Below are 27777 nucleotides of genomic sequence, written 5' to 3'. Positions count from 1 at the left end.
GGTAAAATTCAGAATTTACCAAGCAAGAGAGGTCACGTCTGGCTGTCTGAAGGTGAATATTATGACAGAAAATGTAAAGTTATAAAAGAAAAATTGACTGCTCATTGGTTTGGCTTGAACCACAATAGTAGTTGCACAGTGAGCTTCTGTGCTTAAATTGAACTCTGTTGATGTTAATGAGGTTCACCCTGGGAAATGGGCTTTATCTATATACAGTCAGTTGCAGAATTGGATTAAAGTGCTCCCCCCATTTCAAGTGTCCTATTTTTCAACATTCAAAAAGTGAAGTTGCAAATCTAGACTTGATTGTGGATTTATAACAGGTCTTCTGAAATCATCATTTAAAAAAATAACAGGTAGATGTAAAGCAGCAGAGATGTTTCCCATTAGAAAACAAGTTCTACAACTATCTTTCTAAAAAATGTATTTTTATTAAAAATAAAACCAAAATCATCATACATTGCAAAGTCTCTCCTGATTTATCGCCTCATTGTTAAGGCATTAACTTTCACAGATTTCACAGACATTCACAGATTTTGCATCATTTTGTGTTTGGTTCAGGTATAGTCTTCAAAAGTATGAAGCTGGTTTTTATTTTTCTAAATATGAAAAATGAATTTTGATGGGGATGATATAAGCAACAGTGCCTCACTGCATCAGTCTTGCATCTGAACTCACATAGATGCAATTATAGCTTCAAAGTGACTATTTTCATATTTGTAACTCCTGCAGTTACTGCTAAAGTGCTGAGAAGATATAGAGTAACTGTTGCTAATTTTTGGTAAAACATTTGAGAATATGTAAGGCACAAAGAAACCTCGCGGTGTTTTTGGAGTTAGGGCTAATTAGGTCTTACTAATTTAGGTGTTTGAGTAGTGTTGCTTTAGCACAAAGAGACTTATTTTAACAGTCCTTACCTGAGTTAAAAAACCTGCATAGTGCACTTCCATAGTAATTGCTATTTATCTAAAAATATGCAGCTTGATGCTTAGTTGTAGTCAAAGATCTTATTAGATTGAAATAAATAGTCCTGCAACATTCAACGAGAATGATTTTAGAAAATATTAGTTTTGGTTTGGCTCCACTTTATTAAATACATAACCAGAATATGTGGTTGCTACTAATGTTTAAAATGAGCTGTATATTTTTTTTTCCTGTTTTTATTGCATTGACTTGTTAGGAGGATTTTGGGTTTTTTTTTTTTTTGCTTATAGCAAAATCTAACAAAGTAACTTTTATTATTTCCTTGCAAATATATGAAACATATTTATTAATACAGTTCACTTTCAGCTCTTATTCTTCCTGTCTTCCCTGAAGTAACATTTTTTGCTGATTTTCTAAGCATTCTTTCAATTTATCTTCAGTCATAGTCAGACGTTGTTCCAGGACTGAAATAGTCTGCGAGAAGAGGACAATAATTTCAATTTCTTTTTATATTACTCGGTATTATAAAAGTGTGCAATATAGTAACAGAAGAAAAATAATTTTAACTCAATGGGAAGAAATATCCTAAAACGGCTTTTCCTTCGCTATTGCACTATTTACAACTGTATTTAAAAGCAAGAGGCTTGTATCTATGGAGATTGTCTAAAGGTTTAAAATTGTTTTCACAAAATATTTTCTCCGGGAAACAGAAATACACTTGTGTGTATATAATTTACTCTGAAATACTACGTGAAAATTGCATCTGTATTTCAACAGAAAAATAGCCATCACTGCTGACTCCAAATGATGCCTTCCAAAACCAGAAAAGGAACTTCTAAGGCATCGCCATAAAAAGCAAGTGAGAAAAAAAAAACCCCATTATTAAAAGGCATTCTCCAAAATATTACGTCAGAAAAGGTAGCTTTCTGGACAAAGGTTGGCAGTTTCTTTTTAATCCAACATATTACACAAATAATTTTCAACTGATGATTTGACTCCATACTTCACAAAACCTATAAAAAAAAGCAGAAACTCCCCCCACTCCCTCCTCTGGCCTTAGCTACTCTGTTTTAATTTGGTTTACGTTAATATATTACAGACTACAGAGTACTATCTTAAAACATAGATTGGCTAGATCTGGGTTACTAGGAATTATTCCACTGCTTAGATCCCTACCTAAGCCAACACCTTGAACATTACATTTGAAAAGAGCTTTAATGCTAGGTTACAAATTCACTTTGTTCATCTCCTGCTAACACATGACCACTTAAGCTGGACTCTGACAATGTTTGCTAAACAAGTGGCTTCTGGCAAATCTACAGTAAATCTCACTGTTGAAAAATAGTGGCTGTTTTCCTCCAGAGTTAAAAACATGACAATAATCTTTATGGTTACATAGCAGGAAGCTTTCACTTCAGCAAATATAATACATGGAATCAATATTTGCTCAAAGGAAAAAACCAAAACAGTCACTTGACTATACAACTTTTCAAAATAACCCCACAGACTTTTATATTCTTATTTATGAACATGGTTCCAGGGTTGGTTGGTTTTGTTTCTTTTTTCCCCTCTGACAGCATTATCACTTTCCACCGCAAGTGTTATCTGTTATTGCATACTTACTAGAGTTAAAACATCCAGCTGCTCCACAATGTGCTCCAAAGCATTTCCCAGGGAGGGAGAGATGCCTGTTCGCTTGTTCACATTATGTACAGCTGATTCATTCTCATTCTCTGACTTCCTTTTTGAACTTGTTGCCAAGACTGAAGCAGGGGGATACTGCAGGTCTTCACTGCTGACACAATTCTTGAACACAGAAACACCATTTGAAGATTCAGTTGCTTTTGTCTTCATTTAATTGGAAGCATACAAGAAGATAGGCAGAAAAGTCTGGCATTTAATTTAAAAGAAAAAAAAAAAACCCTATTTACACATATATGCACACAAACAAAGGCTTTCACATTTTCTTCTTGTGCCGGGTCCAAATCATTACACTTCAATTTGTTCTGACCTAAGAGAGAGTTTCAGCTGGGAAGGATGAGGCAATAATAGAAATCTTAGGGGTCTTTAGGCATATCTTTCAGGTATATACGATTGAGGAACTACAAGGACTATATACTGTACTACTGGAGCTTGAATTAAAGCTAAAATAAAAACTATTGCTGACTAGAGTCTTTGAAAAGATAGTTCAAGTTCACAAAGGAATTCATTCACAGCAGTCAAATGGATGAAAGAAACAAACATAACCAGATGATCACAAGGGTTCCTTCTAACTTCATAGTATGAAACCTTTGTTTAGTATGAATTAATGTCTTATCTCAGAAGGAAAAAAAAAGAAGTTTGTAGTTGTTTATTCAATAGCTTTCTTCTTGAGAAATTGATTCCTTCAGAAAATGGGAGGAGGAAACAACAGAAAAGACCTATGCAGTGCAAACTTGAGAGAAATACCTTTGATGTACAAACATTGCTTCAGGGTAGGTGAGAGAGCACGATCTTCCCAGTCATTTCTGGTTTTGTTTTGTGCCTTGAAGTTCTTAATGGCACTTTTGAGTCACAAAAGGTTAAATCATCACTAATTCATTAGAAAGTCTTTCATAACAATTTTACCTGATTTATTAATGACTTTTGGAGATTTCCTTGAAAACATCTTATACCTTCAGATAACTTTAGTTTATTTTTCCACTAAAATAAATTGAGGTAGTTGTTTTATTATCTTTAATTGTATCTCTAACATCCACAACATTTGCAAAATAAAAATTTTAAATGGTTACAATTTAACTGTTTCTCTGAAGTTTACCAACAGCTGATGAAAATATCTATAAACTATTCAAAGAATTTTAGTCTTATCAGTGCAATATTTACAATGTACCCCAAAAATATATTTATGATGTAAAGTTGAACAGGTTTCCAAAAGACAGTCTTAAAAATCGTTGTTAGCCATTAAAAAAAATTCTCCTAAGTCTATAAAATAAACTTGTAGAATGTAAATTGCTAGACAGAATTAGTGATAAACCTTTGCAAAATTACCTGGGCATGTTAATGAGTTTCTGTCAAGAATGTGTAGCTGACCCTGCCTTTGAATCAAGTAGGGTCAGAGATTAATGAATGGAATACTACAACCACTACAATAATGTAGTGATTTTAAATATAAGTAATTCTAAATCATATGAATATTATCAGGAACTTATATTGTTGCATTATCCACAATACTATTCCTGTATCTTTGGTGCCATCCTGCACAGTCCTGACCAGCCAATATACTCTGTTCTCTGGACTCACTGTTCCTAATTCTCAAAGAAATCTTCTCTTTCCTAAGTGCCGGGGTTGTCCCTTTCCCCTACACTGATCTCTAAGAGTTCATTCCTCAAACTGTACTGGTACATGGGGTTATTCTTTCCCAGATGCAAGACTCTACACTTGCCCTTGGTGAATTTCATTAGATTTTTCCCTGCCCAACCCTCCAGCCTGTCCAGGTCTCATTGAATGGCAGCACAGCCTTCTGGTGTGTCAGCCACTCCCCTCAGTTTAGTAGCATCAGCAAACAGTGACCTCTATTCCCTAATCAAGATCATTAATGAATATATTGAACAGTACTGGTCCCAGCATTGACCCCTGAGGGACTCCACTAGACATAGGCCTCCAACTACACCCTGTCCCATTGATCACAACTCTCTGCCTTCTTCCCTTCAACCACGTATCAATCCACCCCACTACCTGATCATCCAGCCCACACTTTTTCAGTTTCGCTGTTAGGATGCTGTGGGCAATTTCATTGATTTCATTACAATGAAAGAATTAGATAAATGAACTTTAATGTATCTTCCCTTCCCTTTCAGCTCTCTTTTCTGTGCTTGGTGACTGATTTATGCAAATGAAATAAGTACGTCAAGTAATAAAGGTCTGATGCAACTAATACTGAAAGCCATCAGTGATTGTTATTGATACCAGGTTGTGTTAAAAATAAAAGTGCACTACAGATCTCAAACATTAAACATCCGAGGCTGTTCTACACAATATCCTAAGGGTTGCAACACTTGCACTGGACTACAGAGAATCGGCCTTGTCAGTCTAAGGCTATTTAAACTCATGGATCATAGCATGATGCTTTTCCATCCAGGCTGCTGCCTTTTAATGGCATAAAACTGTTGGAGGAAAGGTAGTCTCTTCAGAGATGCTGCTTGAGTTTTGCCACTGATCAACAGAACGCAGCTTTAGTTCAGTGGCTACGATGCTCAGTCAAGAGCAGGTAAGTCCTGTTCCCATGAGAAGCTTTATATTTTATATAAAAGGGAACAAAATTAATAAAAACTCCATAAGAGAATGGATTTGAACCCACAACTTCCCCACTCCTAACTAGATGGTTTAATTGCATCTTTCTCTCCACTACCATGAATTTAAATTTCTTCTCAATATGAAAAATATACTGATGTCAACTTCAAATTATTCCAAGGAATTGTACATTGTGAAGGAATCATTTGTTAGCACAAAATAAATTAGAATAGAAATAGTTTGATTTTTGGAAAAGGTAGGCAGAAAACAAACATTCCCATTCAATTTTACTTTGCTTTAACTCCTTGCTAAAATGTTAGAAGTCCTCAAAAGGAAGTGTTCTGAATATCTTGGAATATTCTGTCTCACAATGTATCCCATGTACTTTTAGATGAAGTATATAGGATTATTTCATTTTAAGACTGTCCATATCTTCCTTTTGCAGATTTTATTAAATAAGATATCATTAATTGAATCCTAGAAGAGATCCCATTCACTGTGTTATTTCTGACTAGTCAAACTCTATCTGTGGTCCTAGGGAAACAGGATTAATGGAAGCTTTTTGGGACGCTTACTGAATTGCATGATGGAGATAGTCCCAAATGCTGACTACCACGGAAAAGATTAAGCTGAATTTGTCATTCAAATGTTAAAGAAAAAAAATATTGTCATACATTAAGGAATTCCTGCCTTACAACCAATCATGCTACAAAGAACATCCTTGTATTCAACTGCAACAAGAAAGACTGTTAACAGTAGACTTTTTAGTGAAATTTCTATAGAAAGATAGTGAGATTCAGAAACTTCACTTCTGTATGTCAATCTTGACTGCTTGCCCAGAAGCCTCTAAACTTTTGACAAGGTGGTAGAGGAATCGATGATTAGGTTGTGACAGATTTCAGGAAAATTGGAGGCAGGGTAGATGAGATACGTTGCAAGACAGGCAGGTAGAACTCTTCTCTGTAGTAATGAATGATAGGACACGAGGAAATGGGTTCAAGTTGTGCCAGGGAGGTTTAAATTGGACATTATAGGAAGAATTTTTTCACTGAGAGTGTTATTAAGCATTGGAATGGGCTGCCCAGGGAGCTGGAGGAGTCACCATCCCTGGGAATATTCAAAAGATGCACAGATGAGGTGCTGAGGGATATGGTTTAGTTTAGCGATGAGCCTGGCAGTGTGAGGTCCGTGGTTGGATCTGATGATCTTAAAGGTCTTTTCCAACAGTAACAATTCTGTGATTCTGTGATTATATGTTCTCCATGGCAGCAGTCAACCTGCATGGTTACCACATGACTTATGAAGCACAAGCAGCTAGTGAGAGAAGCTAAAAGCGCCAGTGACAAACAGTCAGTTGATGCAGGAACAATTTGTAAAGCTTATGCAATTATTCTTTGTAGACATCAGCATGTCTCCTCTGAAAATGTTGGCACCTTTTGCTGATTTTAATCAAACCTAATTTAGAGGTAGAGGTCTCAGAAGTAATTAAGTTCCTGAAAGCTTGAAGAAACCATTTGCCAGAATTTCCCACCTGAGGTTAGCACAGCTCCACAAGTTCACACTCCTTAGCTCTGAAGTGGAATAAGGATGCGAATTCCAAAAGTGTGAGAAAGACCCAGGCTAGAACTCTGAGTGTCAATAAGCTCATCGGAAATAAAATTAGCATAGTATTGAAAATTGCCTTCATTTTCTTGCTGTTTGAAGGATAGCAGTAATTAAATAATACATCCAAAATAGATGCAATCGTAAACTTCAACTGATACTCTCTGATTTTGCTTGAAGCCATATTGATTTGCAACCTCAGTGTCCTATAGATAATCTGTTAATTATCAATTATTTAAAAATTATAAAAAAATAGATGCAACATTCAGTGGCACTCAGAAATCTGCTGTTTGTGATACAAACTATTAGGATTTAAATTTGATTTACATTGATGAAGCAGGAGAGAAAAACAATCTGAGGTTATTAGACATTAACAAATTCTTCTAAAAACAGTTCTACTTTTAGGTTGCTTCTTTTCAAACAAGCCTGCTGTACTTCAGATTGAAAATAAAGATTTCAGTTTAAGCTTCCCCAAAGTGATTACAAATTTTGCTACTTAAGACAATCTAAATGGATTCTTCCCATTCAAGAGGGAAAGCTGTCAATTCGTGTAAACAGAGCAAATGCTAATTTACTAAAAATCTCACCAATCATTTTTTTCCTTACAGCACAATTGATCCAAAATTCAATGCATTAGACAAATAGGCTGTGAAAAGTGCTTCGTAGCTCAGTAAACTGCCACCAACATAGCCAAGCCAGAGTACAGGAAAGGTCTTCTTGCAAGTTAGTACGTTAAGCAGAAAATTAAGATTCTTCTGTTATGTACTCAAAGATAAATAGGGACAACGTGACAGCAGGTGCTTACATAAATAAGGCAAAGACCTCGATTTCACATTTCCAATTTATCTAAGTTGTGCAAAAATGGTCATTTTTTTATCATATTCTGGAAATTAGTAGAGATTTTAAAATATTGTCAGACATCAAAATATGCTGCTATATCCTTGAGGTGCCCGTTTTATATTCTTACCTTTCCTAGTATCTAAATTTAGTCTCCTCCAGCTCAGAAGGGTCAAAAACTGATGACATCTAATGCAACATTCAACTGTCAACAACTTGTTATAAAGGAGTGACACTAGTCTCAGAAGATTTTCTTTACTTTCAGGTACCTATCCTACCTGGCCATGACATTGATTCAGCATAATCTTTTATTAAAAAGTTCTTTTTAAAGTATTTCTTTCTACCCAAAAGTCTATTTTACATACAATAGTTCAAGAACTTGATGTTTCTTTTCCTTCATATTAGCTCCTTTCTAAAATACTTTAAATACCACCAATTCATAAACAATAATTTTACATGTCGCCAGCAATGTAGTAAAAATGTCTTGTAATTTTAAAAAAACCCCAAACTATCTGAAAGGCTTCAGAGCTATAGCTTATTTCCAGAGAATAAATTTGAATGAGGCAATCAATTTTAAATTGTTACTTCTGAGCAAAGCTAAAAAGAAAATTAAAATGTGTACAGTGTTTTCATTCACAGTCTGTTAGTAATAAAATGGGCTCGCATTTGGGCAACTTCATGCGAGCTACAAATAAAGAGTAGAAGGAACAGATTTAATTAATCAATAGGAAGTTATTACCATGACATTACCAAGCGGATGTTCAGTAGAAAATTAAATTTAGCTTATAAATGATGTCACAAACAGTAAACTGCAATTGCTCATCTTGTTTCCTGTCAAGCAAAATAGCCAAAACTCTGTGGGTGGTACTTAATGAATTTGTGAAAAATCCTTACACATAACCTTATCACCTCTGCCTGTTCCCAAATGTTTTCCCGTGAAACATTCACAGATCAGATAGAAACAAACATTGCATCCCAGCCTCTCTTTGCTTCATGATGTATGAGAACAGAATCTGAGAAAAATGCATCCATATATAAAACTGTCTGAGCAGTTTCATTTTTAGAAAAAAAAAAAAAAATCCTCCAGGAAAATATATGAAAAAAATTGTGTCTTTGTCACTCAGTTGAAAATCATTAATCTCCAGTCTTCTCGGAGCTTCAGATTCAGAAAATACAGACAACAGCTTCCAAAGGAATATCTTAATGATCTTATAATTAAGATGAGCTTATATGAAAAAGTGGCATTGGTAAGCTTCCTAATGAATCACAAAAATTGGCATGGTCTGCTTTTTAAAAATAATCCTTTAAATTTTTAAACACATGTTACATTTGCCTACTAATACTAAAACATTTCTGATACTGTGATTAAAACAACTACAAATAATTAGTCATAAGTAGGGCGTTAAGCTCAAACAGACCAAAGTGCAAAGGCATAACAGAATAGTCTCTCACCTTAACAGACCTTGATTTCCTGTGTTTTTTGGTTATTTGAAATTATGGGAAGTTTCTCAGGAGAAGTAACAGTAATACCATTATCACTGCTTTTTCCTCCATCTTGTGAGTCTACCCTTGAATGACAATGATTCACTATAGATAGGCTAAATGGAACTGTTCAGGAGATGGTTTTTTTCTCCATTTTTTTTTTCGAAGGCTCTAATTATTTGCAGACCATTTCTAATGCTTTAAGGTTTTTTTTTTCAGTCAATAAGTGATCTGCATAAAACAGTCCTGTAATGTGTTAGACTAATACTGAGTGTGTTAAATCACAACCTGTTTTATCAGTTTCTACTGCAGAAAACTTCCCTGAAACTTTCAGATTATGACAGCACTATTCCCTCTCCTCTTGCAGGCACATGAATCAGCACAGTAAAGATCTGCTGCTTGCTATCTGATAAGGTAGTTCTGACAGAATCTATTTTCCACCTTTAATCAACATTTTGCATTCAAGCAGTAAAATACAGATAAACTGTGCAGCGCATCTAAAACAAAGTTCTACCGAGCATTTCTAGCCTGAGCAGATCTCTTTCAGAATAACTCCTAACATTAAATTTAACACAATTCAAAGTCTTTAATGGCTTTCAACACATCTCAGTCTTCTCTAGCTCTTAAAAGGATGTCCAGCTAGAAGTAAAAATTGAAAGCACATCATGGAAATGCACCTCATTCAATCTGCCTCTCTGGCACATGGATCATCGCTGAAGATAATAATGCACACTTCAGTTTAGAAGCTGCCAACAAGTAGTGATATTGAGATACAAGCTCAGGGCTAACAAATCAAGCCAGACTATCATATTGCATTCTAGTACAGACAACATTTTCTCCATATTCATTCATATCAAAAGAACACAGAAAAATAACCAAAAATAAGCGTTGTTTTCTCCAAAGAATATAACAACTAATTATCTTTTCCCAATAAAACATCCATCAAAGTCCACAAACATTTGAGTGCATCCAGTTATAAACAATATTTTGAAACATTTTTCTAAACTCTTAGATCATCAATGGACTCCACTGGATTTAGATCAGTTTAACCTTTAAATACAGTACCTAAAAAAAGTAGCTATACTGCTTATAAAGGAAGAAAAAGCCATAGCCCTCTCAAATATATTCTAAGCAAACCACTACATATTAAGCATTTAGATAAAACTGAGGATTTCTCTTCACAAAAGAAACAATACTGCTGAAAAGTGAATAAATTAAAAAGTCATGAACATCCCACACAACCTAGAGAGAAGTTATTAGAGGTTCAGTTTCCAAAGGTGAGAATTTCCCTGCCAGTAAGTCAATTCTAAATAGAACAGTTCACCTAGACCATATTCAAACACTTAATTAATTATATCATTATATTAATTATAAAAATATTTGCATCACAGGCACTAGAAATAATAGTATGTACCCTATGGGATAAAAGCAAAGGAAGGTAATAAATCATCTCCAATACATCTTCAGCTTCAGGAAGAAGCTTTGTAAAGTTGAGGAGAGATAATACAAAATCATAGAAACATTCTCACTATTCACAATTACAAAATAAAGTAACCAATTTTAATTTAAGCAAATTACTTTAGATGTGTGCACATCCAAGAGAACATCTCGTAGCTATAATCAATGCTGAAGTCCCATATAAAGTCCTAATGAAATCATGTTACATCCTCCACTTCAACTTCTTATTCATACTAGGGCAGGGAAAAGCTGAAGGATGGCAGAAGAAATACTTGCACCAGAAACCGGAAACATAATGAAACAAATAGTAGAAATGAAATAATAACAGCAAATGAATAAACCTATATAGACAAGGCCTCCTTTCTAATATTATAAATAGAATATTCTGCTATATTTGATACTATAAACACTAACAAATAAAATCTGAAGTAACCTAGGCCTTTCCCAGCTTGTGGGCAAACCCTCTAGAACATATCGCAGAGGTTCACAGAGGGTATCAAATACACTGAAGGATGGAGGCAGAGTTACCTCAGAGTGTGAAAGAGTGCACAGCATCCTCACCAGGGATGCATCTACTCAGAGAAATAACAACCATTCTTCTGCCTGCTCATGACTTTCTTCTGCCCTCTTCCCCCTACTTCAGAAACTGACTGAAAGTCTCTGTTTTAGACCAGTAACTAGTTAAGTAAGTCTGACTTAACTTTACAAAGAAACAATAGCTGATAAGTGCATGATTTATTGTGAAGAGTCTTAAAATATATAGAAGGGCCAGCACTTCATCCACCTCATTCAAATGGCTGGCAAGGTCATCTAGTATATTCATTGGTGTTGTTCAAAATGAATTTATGATGAAAAGAGATCATTCAAACACAAAGGAATTTCTTGAAGGCATATTTACTCCTAGGAAAACCAAATCAAAACCATTATTCTTAAGTTTAATTTTTCAAAATAAGTAGTACTCTACAATATGTGATTGGTTTATCTAGAATAAGCGTTTCAACCTGTTGGGGAAAAACTAATCTTTATTAAGTTACACTATATGCAAAGAAGAACTTCTGTAAATGTGAACACATCCCTGTCTTAACTCTCCTCCCCCCCACCAATAAGAATGAACAAAAAGTTACTGAAAACAACATTGAGAAAAGACAGACTTTGTCAGGACAAGGAGAAAAATCGAAGGAAGTGAGTCCCTCATAAAGCAGAAAGCTGAAAAGGGCCGCAGTCCCTGTGCTTGTCTCCACTGCCTATGGGGCTGATGCTTCCCAAGGTGGGGAGGCCGCAGCCCAGGAGAAGCTGCCTATGCTGCAGGGCCTCTCCCCATGCACATACCACATTAACAGAGCCTACTGCTGTAGAAAGAGCATGTAAGATCTATTTCCGGTCCATATGTGAGTACATACTTATCTACTCATACACTTCTACATGGTATCTTCTTTCAAAGTTACAGGCAACCGCAACAGAAGCTCCTTTCTGTGGCACAGCTGCACCTGTACCAATGGTCAGTACCAGTGTCACTGCTACAGTATGAATTTTTTTTCAGTCCTTCATACCAAGATAACTTGTGTCAACAAAACTCTGTTGCATAGGCAAATGTAGCTTGCCTCCTTAGGGGATGCTAGGAGGTGCAGAGTGTCCCCACAAAGATTTCACCCAGAAATCTCTGCATTAGCTGAGATCAGGCAGCTTTGACTTCCCTTGAGAGCAGGGGAAACAACAGGAGGGTACAGCACTTGACCAAGAGGCCATTGACAGTACCACTGGGTTTTCAGTCCTACTTCTATGGAGCAAACAACTTCCTCCAATTCAAATTATTTACAAGAAAATATCAAGGAGTAAAATGCACTAGAAATTCAGTTAAAATACAACATAGTAGAGTCCAAAATGAAATCCAATAGGCCAGCACAACTGCTTCAAGACTTTGCCAAAGAGCCAGATGCTACTACTAGGGAGAAAAAAAAAAAAACCACAACAAAAACCCAACTAAAAAGCAAGCATCATATTTCACAGCTTGGAACTGAAATCCCCTGATTATGGCCAGGCAAAAACATGTTTTGCTATGTAATAGAGGAACACTGTTTCAGCAGTTGACTTCTGTTACAAAAAGTTGCACCTAGAATTGATGGCGAGGAAAGGATTGACAAAGACATCAAACACTTTAATGAGTGTCACAGAAAATTCCCTTAAGGGTAAAACAAAGCTTCAAAGTTTTCCTTGAAAAGTCAAATTTATGTGTTTTTGTTAGATTTCATTTAATACCTGGAGAAAGAAGCAAAAGTCAACACTGAGCTGTTTCAGTGCTCAGCATTAGTAATATGTTGAAGGTTTGGACAAGCTGTCCAATTCACCCAGGTGCTGCTGAGCTTAGTTGAGAAATGGGATTTTGAATAATTGCTTTAGCACCACTAGCATCACTTTATACTTAAGTCGTTTGAGTTTTACAATTTACTGTGATAGGAAGCAAATTAGAGAATTGCAGAAACTGAGAAATTTGAGAACGGCATACGAATACCCAAGAAATGTTCACTATGGAGTGGTCTGACATGCCTCTTATACTCTTGAAAAATCATTTATTTTAATTAGTATCCTATTACAAACTTCTGTCAAAAAACACACTTTGTTTGGCACCAATTAAAATGCTAAATGTGTTGGCACATAAGATTGGTAGGTAGGTAAATTCTGCTTGGCTGTATTAAAAAAGGAATTAAACGATGATAAAAATTACACTTAAAGCAGTAAGGTTGCCAATAATAGCTTTATTTTGAAATGCTTCATAATTTTCTCCCACTGTCGAGCTGTGACAGTTGGAAGTTTGAGGAAACCAAAATAAACACCTTACTTATTTAAGAATATGTGTTGGAGTTCTGCCAGTTCATTAAAATCAGAATTCAATTTAAAAACAAAAAAAACCACCAAACCACAAACTCTGTCATAAGCAGAGAGAGTGGGTTTCGTTGCTCAAGCAATTTGTTAGCTACCAGGCTCTACAGATTTATCTTCTCCCTATTTGACACTTGCTATTTGTATTTTAGTCAATTTCTTCCTACCTAAAGTGACAAAAATTAACAAATCCTTAGAGGTGACTAACTGTCAGTATGGGATAAGTGGCAACATCACTCAGACTGAATTTGGGTGGTTGGGGCAGGGGGAAGGGTTGAGATGGTGGCTGACTCAGTGAGTTAGAATTCCAAGAACATGTGTTGTTCTTAAATTTCACAGGAATATAGAACTAGAAGAGATCTTGATCACTGAGTCTGGTCCTCAGGTATGAGTCTATATCTATACCATCCTTATTGAGCAAGCTCTTATTTTGGAAGTGATAACATCTTCCATGGTGAATGTCTTTTATTACTATTTTAATTTAGAAAAGCATAAATACAGATAAAACTTAAGTTTACCTAGATTAAGTTCTAAACAAATGTAAAACCTTGATGCTTCTGCCTCAATAGATGCTCTTAATGTCACAATGATCACATCTACAATCCGGTTGACTTTTGTTAAAATAAATACAAATAGATGTCAGCTAAAATTCCAAGGCTTGTTCTCCACCTCTGCAAATGATGCTGAGAGAAAGCCTCCTTTTCCTTAGTTCTGTGTGTCTTATGGATTAACATCCTCACTTGTATTAGTTGTCGTGTGACAATGCCGGCTACTTTGCAGTCAGCTTCTCCTCCTTGACAACACAAAAGAAGAGAGTGAGGGGGAAAAAAAAAAAAAAAAAAAAAAAAAGAAATCTAGTACAAAGTCCTGCCTCTCTCAGCAGCAAAATGCTGAAGCCAACAACTCAAGGAAGCTGTGCCTCACGATTCTTATAGGATTTCCTCTGCTGCTGACCTCCAGGGAGGCAGCTGGGGGAACATAGCAGAAGGGAAGCAATCTGGTCTAGTGTCCAAAACAATTTACGACTTTGTGTTCCAGATCCAATCACTGTCAAACCTTATTAGTCTTTCTTGGTAGAAGAGAAAACTCCACTTAAGAGTTTCTATTCTTTGTAGAGATGCTTATGTGACCAGAAAATGTAATGCTCATATGAGGTACACAACTCACAGGACACAAGACCAATGCTTACTCCTCCACTCGGCAAGGCACAGCATCTTCTGTGCAGAAGAGGTTCAAAGAACAGCCTCACAGTGGGTTAAGCACATCTCTCCATGTAATATACACAAGGAGAAAATAATAATTTTTCAAATATTATTTTTAAAAAGCATAACATTATACAGAGCAGTAAAACAAATACAAATTCTCCTTAGAATATAAGGATATATAAAAGGTTATATATATAAAATACATACATTAAGGTGTATGTCCCTTCCAGTCCTTGAAATTCTGTGTATGTATATATATATGAATATATTCTATGTACACACGCATACATATATGTGTCTAAAACACCTTACCAACTCCTATTACCTTAGAACAGAGATAAACTACAGCTCTTTCCCCTGTAACATGCAAAGCTTTAAAACTGTGTGTGTGTGGATATTAGGAAAATACACGGAAAACACTAAAAAAAAGGTTTATTATTTGAACTTAAACATTAAATTCCACTGGTCATGGTGTATTATTTACTTTGCACATAAATCCAAGTTTAAGTTACTTTGTCAAACATCCATGCGATTCTTCTGTACTAGCACCTGTAGTACATTTGAGGTTTTTATTTTAATAGACAAATCATTCTCCAAATAGGAAAAAAAAATGACAACACAATTATATGCACTAAGTCATTATTTAACTTGCTCACCTTCCCATGCTATAGCACACAAAAAGTGTCTTGGAATTATATTTCTATTGTTGACACTCAGATCAAAACGATAACAGTCTTTATATAGGTACAATTGTATATAAGTATACAACTCAGTATATGCTTGTATGAGTTCTGTAAAGTTTTGACAAAGAAAATAACACCTACATGGTCAACTGTTTCTTTTTGGTGTAAAGGAACATCCTTTTAATGTGACCAATCACACTGACAACCAGAACAGGAGCATCAGTGTGTTTCATAAGTAGGGTTGAAAGCTACAGTGCATACACAAGGGTAGAACTTGCTCCTGTCACTGTGTCTCAATAAATTATCACATGTCTGTTCTGGAAATCTGGTCCTCTGATTAGACCAGAACATAGAGAAACTGGAAACTTTTGCACTATTCCTGCTTGATGTTTCTTTGGTATTGAGGTCTGATGTTTTACAGAGTAGCAGAACAAAAATTTAGTTAAGAATCACCATTGATTCAAACTAATGCCTGCATGCTTTGCAATGATGACTAAGTTGCAGGTTCTCCACAATTTTTCTGTTTTTAGAGAAAGCTCTCTTATTTGTACTAATACTATGATCTTTTAAAACTTCTGAAAGGAAGATTACTTTGGTATTTTATTATCACTAGCAGCAGCCTGGTGATTACAAGAATTTACAGAACTGTGCATCCATGCAAGATATAAGAGGATAAGGTATCATTTCCCATACTCTACTGAAAACACAGCACCACTGGCATTCCTCGTCACCTATGTCCCTCCATCTTAAGGAAAATAATTTCTAATAATAGTAATGGACAACATTAACTCATTTTTTTTTCTAGAGATCAATCAAGGTAAGCACGTACCACACATATAGGATACTCATGGTAGCTCAGACCTTGAACTGTGCTTGTGTTCCCTTGTGCTCACACATGACACATTCCTTGAATGTAAAGCACTGTATAGGTTAGAGTTGGATTAGGGATATAACTAAATTGAAATAAAACTATGTATAAAGATATAAATAATATTTGAATACTCAACTAAATCAGCATTAACAAAAAACTGCATTAAATAATGTCCACTGGGCTAAGATAAAAACATAAACTTAAGGATGCTAAAAGGCATATAAACCAGAACACTATACAGTTATGTCTCCCTTATTAACTTCATTAGATTAAGGCTGACTGTGTGCTTGCTACTGCATAGAAGTACTAAACAATATGTAAGCTACTGTACAGTATCAGTTATGACAGACAGTGGTCTAGTCAAGATGTGGAGACACCACATTCAGTGGGGGATGGAAGAAGGCATATCCCTACTATGCACTACACTTCATATTTAATGTTAACAATAAAAACGGAAGCAGTTGGCACTGTAATCCCAGATCAACAGCTGGCATTCCAGTCCTAAATGCCAAATTCCTGTTGGGGATTTAGAGCCTTCACAGATAAAATATACTGTTGCTTTTTACAACTGTAAAAGGCAGAATAGTACAAATGACCATAAATTAGAAGTGATGAAACACAGTTGATCAGGATAATTGAAAGCATCAGCAAAAACTCTAAAGTCATTAGGAGGAACAAAAAGGAGATTTTAGCCCACTTTCCTAAGGAAACAATGCTGAGTACCACTTCTGTCTGATGTTCCCCTGCTTCACTTTTAAATTTTGAGCTTGCTGCAGGTTTAAGAGTCTCTGATCAAGGAAGATATATCTGATATATATCTGATTTCATGTAGGTTTCCCCCAAGAACAGCTTGCTAGCTAAAGGAGAGAAATCAGTAAGTACTCCCACTGGGAGAAAGGCTCTGGCGTAACTTTACACATTATTGGAGACCAGAGAATGCATATGAGAGAAACTGAACTTCTAATTACCTCAAAAGAAGGGAAAAGCTTCACATAAAGCCTTACAGTCAGCTATAAAACACACATTTGTTGGAAGCCAGGCTACATAATTTCTGTCACTCAAGGATTATTTGTACCTTACAAATATCAGGAATAAAAGCAGTCCCAGCAATGGCACACTTGTTAGCTAAAGGTGTTAAAAGAGATGCAGAGTTTTTTTTTCTGAAGTGGCTAATGAAGTATTTCAGAAGATAACAAACGCTGTAATTGCATTTCTGGCAAAATATTTTCTATTCCAACCATAGCAAAAAAGACTGTTGAACAATTTACACTGTGTGTAAATATTTTAAAATCCTGGGTTGCATGGTTTGAACTCAATGGTTTTGAAATAATAAGTAAGGTAATGGTGTTGATTTTTAATGTATCTTGGAATAATGGAGAAATACCAAGGGAATGGGGAAGCTGACATTCCATCAGTAGTTAGAAAGGATAAACAGGATAACTGTGTGGTCAAAGGTCACAGTCAGCTTGAGAACTGTGTTAGGGAAAAACACTGAAAAGTTGATTTAGAATATATAGAGCAAAGATTCAAGGCATAACATCAGGCAAATTGATACTGTTTGAGAAAGAAGTGACCTGACAAATTGAAGATCTCTCTAGTGAAATATTTAGTTGAACTGTTCTTGATAAAATATTGGGGGTTTTTTTGCAAATCCATAATATGCACTCTAGAATTTTAATTAACAAATTTTAGGTTGCGATGCAGTATGAACTCAATTATCTAGGTAATGTTTCTTCAAAAATAATTACAACAGAAAGTTATTACAGAATTATGCTAGGTTTAGTGATTCTACTGACATCCATTCTTGTTTCAGTCCCATGCAAAATGTATCACTGATATGAAAGATCAAGCTTACAGATGACACAAAATGGCATAATGGAAACTACTAAAGTACTCCAGGTTACTTGTCAATCTGACTTCATTCAGCTGTCCAAACACAACTTTATGTGCACATGTAAAATCTCAGAGATGAAGACATTCTAGAGTAATATACTATAGAAAGCAGAGGTATTGAAAAGTATTACAATAACATAACTGAGCAAAATTATAAAACTCTGATGTGATAAGGTTATGGAGTGAAGAATTACAGTAATTTCTTACATGTAGTTATAACTAGTTGAAAATACTGAGCCAGAGGTAGTATTGTACTGTTACACTACACTGTCAAAAACTGGAAGCATGGATGCAGAATTCCTGTCCTAAGAGATGTGTAAGAAATGAGCAAACACTTATAAGAATGAATCATGGCTTGGAAGAGTAATCTTTCCAGTGAGGAACATTTGATAGTGGTTTATCTAAGAGTAGGTTAAGGATGGAGGAGCATTGCAATGCCTGTACTTCAGATATCTGAACAGTGATGCCATATATCTCCACTTATGGTGTCAGACACACAGCTACTATTTTTCTGGGGGTTTTTTTGTTGTTTTGTTGCTTTTTCCCCAAATACTGTTCACTGTGAAATGCATAAGGGCAATAGAATCAGTGGTTCTTTTCCAGAAGAACATGTAATTACTAAACATGGACTGCTTCTCACTTTCTGCTGCTGCCATATACCTTCAGCTTTTACTTCGCAGTACTTCCAATTCAAGCATGAAGGATGGAGTTGCCTCCATTCAGTCTCTGTCTCCGTTACCTGCTGGTTAGGCTACAGCCATGCAGACCAAATCCTTTTACGCTGAAAAAGCCCCCAAACCTGAAGCCAACACACCTACTGCCTGAACAAAAGGAAGCCATTACTACCAACTCCTTTGCTTGTATTTTTCGACATGCTTGTTCAGATGTTATGTATGAAACACACTTGAACACTGCAGCACAATCACATTGGATACATGGCTCCATCAACATCAGTCAGCTTCAGTTAGGTTACTGTCTGTTCTAATCTCTTACTTAATCTCCAAATAATTTTTCCTCATTTCCTTTGTGCTGGTATTAGTGTTTGGATAGCTGAGCAGATCAGGGAATTGACTTGGATGGGATTAATCAGACAAAACCAGTCACTCAGATAAAGTGACTCAAATCATCCTTTAGCATTGCTCTACCTAATTTTTTACCCCAAAGCTATTTTGGTGCAAGATACAAAAGATGCTTTCAGAGGTTTTCTGTATCAAACATCTATCTGATGAAGGAACATTTTTGCCCTTGGTGCTGAATTTTGTTTGAGAAGCCTCAGTCTCTCAAGTCTTGTTTCAACCAACCTATGTAATTTTTGGATCTGACTCACTGCTTCCATTATCTCACATGAAGCAAGTAACTACATCTCTTATAGCAAACTAGACAGTAATGCAGCAAGGTTTGCAAGGAGAGGTGTGTTGTATTAGAACAATTGATATATTTGGAAACCGCTCAAGCTTTTAAACAGAAAGCACTCTTAGGGTTTAGATATCACAATAAGTAGAATTTGTTAGCACTTCTGCAAACACTGTCTAGGAAAAATAAGAAAATATTTAAACAGTATTAAAGTGTCAGCTTTTGTAACAAACTTGCATTAACCATTTAAAATATTGGTTACATATCTACATATCTGTATTTCATTTTATATTCAAGGTTCTACCACTAAACTTACGACTGCAGTAGTATTTAAGAACAAAGGATAATTCAAAGGCAGTATTTTAGCTTTAGTATCTTGGTTTCTGACATGCTGGATCTGTAGCTCAGCTTTGCTGTCTAGTTTAAGATAAAGGAGGCTGTAAGGTTTTATTTTTGTTTGAGTCATGCACTACGAACTATTTAAAACATTCCCTTATTTCTCAGGCCCACAAAATAGGCAATCTCAGAATTATTAGTTCCTTGAATACTAAGAAGTTCAAAACTTAACATGTGCTTTTGCAAGACGAAAATTAAAACAGGTGTTTACAGAGCTACTGAATGCTAACTTCATTAACTTCCATTAAGCTAAATGACTCACAAATGGCATTTAGATCAGTTGTAAATCATCATCTAGGTCAGCAGGAAGCTCATTACAGACTGACAATCCAAGTGACAGAAACACTTTTCTACAAGTGCTATAGTAGTGATTTCCTGTGTGAAAGGTTTGCTGCTGTTCCTGCATTCCTCAGGGGACACTTCTTCTCAGAGGATGTTACTCTTCCCCAGGAAGAGGAAGGAACCAGTTGTTATTGAATGTGTGGGCTGATAGCTGTCGGGCATTTTCTGCATGCCACAGAATCAGCTGTGAGAACTGCAAATACCACTTAGATTCCCAGCCAAAGCAGGGGAAAACACTCTTGGGCAGACAAGGTCAGAGTGTACATGTACAGTATCTCAGGAAGTTGAAACAGAAATAATACCTGGAACTTCCACTCCTCTGGTTCCCAGAAATGTGGTGAGTTGCTAAAGGAACAATATACAGACATGGATCAGCTTGAAAAGCCTTCCTGAAGCATCCCACCATTACCACAAGAAAGACCTCACATGAAGTAAAAGACTACCAGTTCTAAAAGTCACCTACAGCAAGCCAGTTACAGTACAAAACAGCACCAATGGTCCAGCAACAGCATCTGTTAATGGGAAAGGCAACACAATTAAACTGCCTTGAAGAAACCAAATATTGACACTTAATCTTTTATATAGTGATAGATATTTTCTTGTCAAGTCCCTCTCCTGAGCTTCCTGTTCTACAGTAACTCAAGCTCCCTCCATGTGTGCTGTGACACCCTTACAGGGTAGGTTGCCAGTAATTAGTCCGTGCTTAGTGTAGTATCAGTGAACTCAGTGTTACATCCCACTGGCTTTTTTCTTAGTGGCAGTACTAATATATTTCCTTATTCTACTACTTACTTCCATGCTTGCTTAAAAAACATAAAACACCAACTATTTCATTCAAAAACTATTAGGGAAACAGGACAGAGACAGACAAATAAACAGTACCATTTCATAAGGTACATTTACAGGCTAAAAATAGTATAGGAAATATTATATTCTTGCATTCTCTAGTGCCCAAATTCAGAATTCTGTCTCCAATGAAAACTTTACTTTCAAGCTCCAGTTCACTCAAAGAATATAATGAAGCTCATTAAGGAACATCAAGACATGTATTATTACCTAATTATGTAGCGACATAACACATTTCCTGTTCTCTTCTTGTAAACCAGCAGTTACACGCTGTGTTAGAATAGCATCACTGCAAAAGGCAAGGGCCATTTGGATCATATTCTTTTATTACAAATGTTGAGTTCACCTTCATGTATCTGATGCTTAGGCATTATTTGATGTTAGTGTTGTCAAAGCATATTGCTTTTAAGATTAAGTACACAAATCTTTTTAAGTGTGCCTGCACCTTTGCAGAGGCTAAAAATGCAAGTTTAGAAATTCACTGTTCAATATGCCAAATGCTTCAGCCTTTTGGTACTTTTAACAGAAAATGAGACATTTTGTTCATGTACGCTATACTTTCTTTGGAAGGCTCCTAGCTAGGCAACAGAAAAGGCTTTCTCTACCGTATAACAACATGGTGGATACAGATGGATAGGTGTAGCCTTTGGAAGGGATGAGAGACTTTCCTTCCCTGAGAGCAGCTGCACATGTTTAGCTGCGGAACTCTGGGGAGAAGGCTGCTTATCCTCTTCATCCAGCCCTACGCAGTATGGCAGCATAGCATTCAAGGAGTGGAAAGCTTTGTCTGGAGTGTGCTGTAAGCCAAGATAACGTTAAAATTTGCTTGGCTAAGAGTAAGATTGGACAGAGAAGGATTCATTTGCAAACACAAGCACAGTTTATACATTCTTATTTTCATTTTGGTGCACTGAACACTTCAGAGTTCCTTTATTTACAGCATTCATTCTATACTTTTATAACACCTAGTGTCCACGACTCAGAGCCTGTTTGAGAGTCTTTGGTATGTTCATCTACAGAAAAGAGTTTTATCTCAAAAATTTGGAGTAGTAGAATCTCATAACATTATACTCAAATTTCACTCAATGGAGTGGCCTTTCTAATTTCTCTGTCTGGAAGCAAGGAAGGTAAGGTGACAGGAGAGGCTAGGAACTGCCAATTTTTATGAATGCCCATCTACAAGTAGGATCACTCCTCAGTGCAGAGCTCAGTCCAAATGGCAACTAAGTTTTGGACAAAAAACACAAGCAGGACATTTTTCTCAGATGACAATGATTTTTAGACTTCCTTTTAAAGAGATAATGCCAGAGTTTTCCTTTAGTAGAGAAAAATGCATGCATATCATGCAACAACAATCAGTTTAAGAGAAAGGCTAAATGTCCAAGGTACCAAGAAAGCTCTACATCTATGAACTATAGAAAGTTGTTGTGCTTTCAGATGTACTATAACTATGTGCACAGTGAAGTACCATAAGTTTTTCTCTCATGGGTTTTTGTTTTGTGTTTTGTTTTGGTTGTACTCTAAGTAAAGAAAATGGTGTAAAAAAACACCTACATCCTAAAATACATATTGGGGAAGCAATACTTCTTGCATCAAAACACCTACTAGAAATGCAGTACAGATAAACTTACAGTGTCTTGAGGAATAAAAGTTGCACATGCCCTTATTTGCTTTCAAATATTTTACAAGTTGAAAGGTTAAGGGATTTATTTGGTAACTTACTATTTTAAACCACTGTATGTTCCTTTTTCTCCAAACAGAAACAATCCTTATCTTTGCCCTTCCAATAATTAAATCAGTCTTAACTTTGTAGAAATCGTACTGTAAATGAACAATAAGCATGTCATCTTGTTTTCAGTGTTAACTAGCACTAGAAGGGAAACAACAGCAAACATGTCCCAGCCAGCACAGACATTCTGACTTCCAGATTACAGTACATTGCTTTGTTTCCTCCAAATCCTGTTTACATGAGCAAGGTCAGAGGAGGGAACATTTGAGAGCCTCTACAGTGATTTCCTGCTGCTGTCAGTAAAAACTACCGAAACATCATCAACTTTCCCTTGTTCCCAACAGCTTATCAGGCACTGGAGGTTACCAACCTATTGCCTAACAGACTTGAAAACACCCAACCTCCCACAACACTAAAAGTAAAATCAGAGGATAACACAGGAAGAAATAGTTCCAAAGGGAAACATTTCTAATTTTCATTTTTCAATAGTTCAGAAAACAAAGGCAATATTAAGCTGCATGACACATGGAGAAGAAAGAGCGGGAGCAAGGCAATAATGCTTTCAGGTTTTAATGTGATAGAAAAAAGAAACACCGCTCCCAGCCCCAAAACCTTGGCCCCAATTCAGTGAACATCTTCAGAGTGTAAAAGGCTATAACTCACCTTATTTTTAATAACTGCAACATATGAAGGCTCTTAACATTGGAAAAGACAGGGCATTACACAAATACCAGTTAGTTAGGCATATATAGCTTGATTTTATATTGGTTTCAGTAACACAAAGGAGAACTGATTAAATTAATCAAATTCAAAGCTATTTTCCTGTACAATAATACACAGACAAGAACTCTTAATGTTTTTGTAATTGTAAGTCTAAAAGAAAGTAGCTCCATACTGAATATTACACTGAATTTTTTCCACTGTCACAATGACTGCATTCCCCTCACAAAATTTACAATGAAAGTTGCATCAGTTTGAATCTTTGGTGAAAAACCTATTTTCATCTTGTTCAAAAAGAACTGCTCTTGCTGTTTTAAGTTAGAACAGAAGCTGAAAAGATGTTTAGAATTCAGAAAGTGTTTCTCTAGTGAAATCCCTACAAGAATATTCATACCTGCATATATTGACTTAATCTCTAAAGCAAGAAAATACAAGTAAATTCAAAAACCCACAAATACCTCACAGTTTAGTAGGCATTTTAAGTGTGGAAGTTGTCATAGATTGTTCGTTTTGATGAAGCAACAAATTAAAATTCCTTGAAAGGAGGAGGAAGAGTGGGAAAAAGAGATAATACCAAGTATTTCCTCATACAGATAGATCTCAAAATACAAATGAACTGCTAAGAAAATATCTTATATTTAAAATTCACAATAAAGAATCATAAGTGTTAAAATTCTAAACATTTGTTTTTCAAATCTTCTCCAGGCAGACTGTTGTCTAGAATAGATGACAGTGACATCTGTTTATAGTGTGAGGGAGCCCTGGCACAGGCTGCCCAGAGAGAGGCTGTGGAGTCTCCTTCTCTGGAGGTTTTCAAAACTTGCCTGGATGCATTCCTGTGTGACCTGATTTGGGTGAACCTGCTTTGGCAGGGGGATTGGACTAGATGATCTTTAGAGGTCCTTTCCAACCTCTACCATTCTGTGATTCTATGACACTTAGCTGCACCTTAATCACCTGAGGTTCTGTGTTCTGTTTTGGGCTTGTCAATATAAGACAGATATTGCCATCCTGAAGCAAGTCAAGCACAGGATGAGCAAGATGGTCAGTGGGTTGGAATACATGATATATACAGAAAGGCGGAGAACAAGGCTTGTTCAGCCTTAGGAAGGATACAGGGAGATCTTACTGCCATCTCAAATATCAAATGGGTGGATAGAGAGAAGACAGAGATAGACACTTCTTAGAGGGCCACTGTTAATAGTATTAGAAGCAATAAATACAGTGGAACATAGGAAATTCTACCTAAGTATTATTGAAAAAAAAAAAAAAAGATTTTGACCAGCCAATCACTAGAGTCAGCTGCCCAGAGAGGTGGTATCGCCATCATTACACATTAACAAATTAACTGCTCAAGGCCTTTAGGAACCTGATCCAAATTGGCCTTGCTTTAAAGGGGAGGTTAGATGACTGAAAAAAAAATCTCTCAAACTATACTGCTCTGTTATTTTTATTAATAATTTCTTACAGAAGAAAAGAAATCTCTTTGCTCTGCCACAAGTCATCTTAGGGGCAGTAATAACATATTTTCTATGACCAGTAGGACAGGATACAGTTCCAATTGCTGAAGAGAAGATGCTCAGTAGTGAGAGCACTTTCTGCTATTTCTTGGAGTAGCTTGATATCTACAGGAGCTTGCCTGCTTTTTGTTAAGAATTTCCACAGCCATTCAACAGAAAATTATGAGGTTTTGTGCAGACTACCAGTCAGCCTGAAGATCCTTCACAAAGCTATACAGATTTCATTACAGATCCTGTAAAAGCTTCAATGTTGTTACTTGCCTCAGAGAAGACAGCGCTCTGAGAAAGGCCACATCTCTCTTCTTCAGTAGAAAAATGTAAGTAAATATGTTGACTGGCTACTTCCAATGGTCCAGGGACTTGCCAAGGTGTTTTGTAAGCCACTGTCAGGGACCTGCCTTATTACATGTGTGATAAAGACGTTGAACAAGAACTCCTGAAGACGTGCAAGTGCAGAGTATATTTTCCTCTCTACACAAAAGAACAGCTTAAGCTAGAGGAAAAAAATTCAGAAAGAATAAGTAGGTATACACAGAGCATCTGTAAATTAACCTGGCAACCTGATTAAAGTTTTTTTGTCATTTGAACAGCATTCTTCCAGTAGAAATAAGATCAAAAAGCCATAAGCAGCTTAAAGATAGGTCTTCACCAGTCTTCAGGAAAAAACAGAAAGGTGTACAGTGATACTGTCTTTGATAACTAGTAGAAAAAGAGTAACTCAGAGGAGTATGACTCAGAAGAGGGACAGAGAAGGAAGATGAATTAGAGGTTGGTAGCCTCAAATTAGAGGAGCATTTAAAAAAAACAAAACAAAACAACAAAAAACCCCAACAAACTAGACACAAACAATGCACAAATACAGTATAATTCAACATAGGAAATCTGGCATTGATGGTGGGTCAGAAAGAAATACAGTATCTGTCCTTCCTCCTTTGATTTTTATTTGTGTTATTAAGAACATATGAAACTTCATGACAAGGCCTCTATACATTAGGGAAATTAACCTTTTAATCTGAAGCTGGCTTGGAGTCACCAAGATCCAGAACCCTTTGGAAACAAGACACAAAGAGACTGGATGGCTGGCTGGATTAAAAAGCAGATAATAATTCCACAAAGAACAGAAGCAGGTAATGTGGCAGATGAACACTGGACAGGATGGTGACACTAAAAGAGTAGTTGACATTAGAAGGTAGGGAAGACCAAATAGGTTGACGAAGTTGGGGAAAGTGTTACTTACTATAGGGAAGGATGGTAGTGGCAGAGGAAATATGCAATTGGTTTCTGGATTTCTGTCAATAGTAAATATGTTGGACAGAGTAGTTGTCCTCAAGGCTGTAGTCCAAGTAACAAAGACCTTAAAATATTGCTAGATGGAAAAAAACGATGCAGATGGTGAATGCCGAGGTACAGAAAGGCGAGAATCAAAGGTGAAACAAGAGATGAAGATAATGGAAAAAAATAGTGATTACTGACATAGTTAAAAGGCATGAATTTTGAAGTAACCTTTTTTTGTAATAAAGAAGACTTCATTACAAATGTAAAGCCAGCCAGCCAGTAACCAAAAGGATGTTATCAGTAGTGGGTCAACTTATTCCTGCCGTGAGTTCAGGGCATGTAGTTTTATAAATTACTATCATAAAAATATATAATGATTTCCAGATTTATGGATATGTAAAAGAGAATTACAGTATAACTATACATTGAATTTTGTGATCAGGAAGTAATGAACACTAAGTATTTTAAAGTGATTGGTAGCCAATAAATTATATCCACCACAATCCAGTATCTGTTAGGCCTACCAAAGAGATTACTGTAAGTCTGCAAATTACTTCTGACAGGAGTTTTATCTGAGAGAACCATATTTTCATTGTGAAAACAGAACATGACAACCACTAAACCTTAAAATATGAAATTATTATCCCTCAAAGACATTATATGATTATTTGTTTTGAATAAAAGGTTTATTTAGACATCCATCTCCGTATGATGACATCTTCAATAATGATCTTAATGAATTTTGTAAAATACCAGCACAACACACATCATAACAAAATATAACAGCAGAAACCACACCTTCTGTCTATTCATCCATATTAGTCCTTCAGCCACACAAATTCTTGTTATGGTAACTGAAATTGTTTAAGATAACATTTATGCCTTCATGGGAACAGATTCAGAGCTAAAAGAGAAATTCTCATTTTAACCTAATTCTAGAACAGTACGTCTTTTAGATTTCATACCAGGAGAGCATATTTTTCCTCCTACGAAACTACCGTTAAAACATTGCCTTCCTTTCCTCCCACATGCCATACCAATGTCATGCAAAAAGCTAACACTAGAAGGATCTCATCCTATGATTCTGTCTTAAAATGTGAGTTTTGTTCTCTTAGGGGACATCTAGATACCTTAAAAGGAGAAAAATTAACACACCACTTTTGGAATTTTATCAATAAGGTAACCATTTTTTAGGTTTCCCATTATTTGCAGATAGAGTTAGAAAAAGTGTTTGAGAATAAGCCACAAATTTTAACAGTAACGGTTAGATATAATTAGTATCAGCTTATAATTAGAATTTCTGCTTAGTATATGGGTAAAATTACTAGTGTAACATGAAGGCTTTGCTATGACACCATCTTCTGGTTAGCCTTGGGAACTGTGAAAGAAAGCTTAAGTTGAAAAGTTAGGATATTGAACTTTCAGCAGTTGACAACTGTTTTAAAATATATTTCATTCATACAGATGAAAGATATCAGTTTAATCTGTACCCTGT

At 36.0% G+C, this 27777-nt stretch overlaps 1 protein-coding gene across 6 annotated transcripts in view; it reads right to left on the bottom strand.

Annotated features, from left to right (window-relative positions):
• Positions 1-466: 466 nt before the first annotated feature.
• POC1B (POC1 centriolar protein B) overlaps positions 467-27777 on the bottom strand; it is a 54254-nt gene continuing 26943 nt past the window's right edge. For 3 of the 6 annotated variants that reach the window (XM_062015900.1, XM_062015915.1, XM_062015932.1), the window contains 3 exons: positions 26245-26373; positions 2548-2730; positions 467-1398 (listed from right to left, as the gene is read on the bottom strand). In XM_062015900.1, the coding sequence (XP_061871884.1) occupies positions 1294-1398; positions 2548-2730; positions 26245-26373 (417 nt within the window). In that variant the 3' untranslated portion in view covers positions 467-1293. The other 3 variants (XM_062015911.1, XM_062015922.1, XM_062015940.1) reach the window with 2 other exon arrangements.

This window comes from Colius striatus, chromosome 1 (genome assembly GCF_028858725.1).
Source record: "Colius striatus isolate bColStr4 chromosome 1, bColStr4.1.hap1, whole genome shotgun sequence".
Classification (NCBI taxonomy): Eukaryota; Metazoa; Chordata; class Aves; order Coliiformes; family Coliidae; genus Colius; species Colius striatus.
Note: the sequence above shows the minus strand (reverse complement) of the source record. Positions and strands in the feature narration are given on the sequence as shown.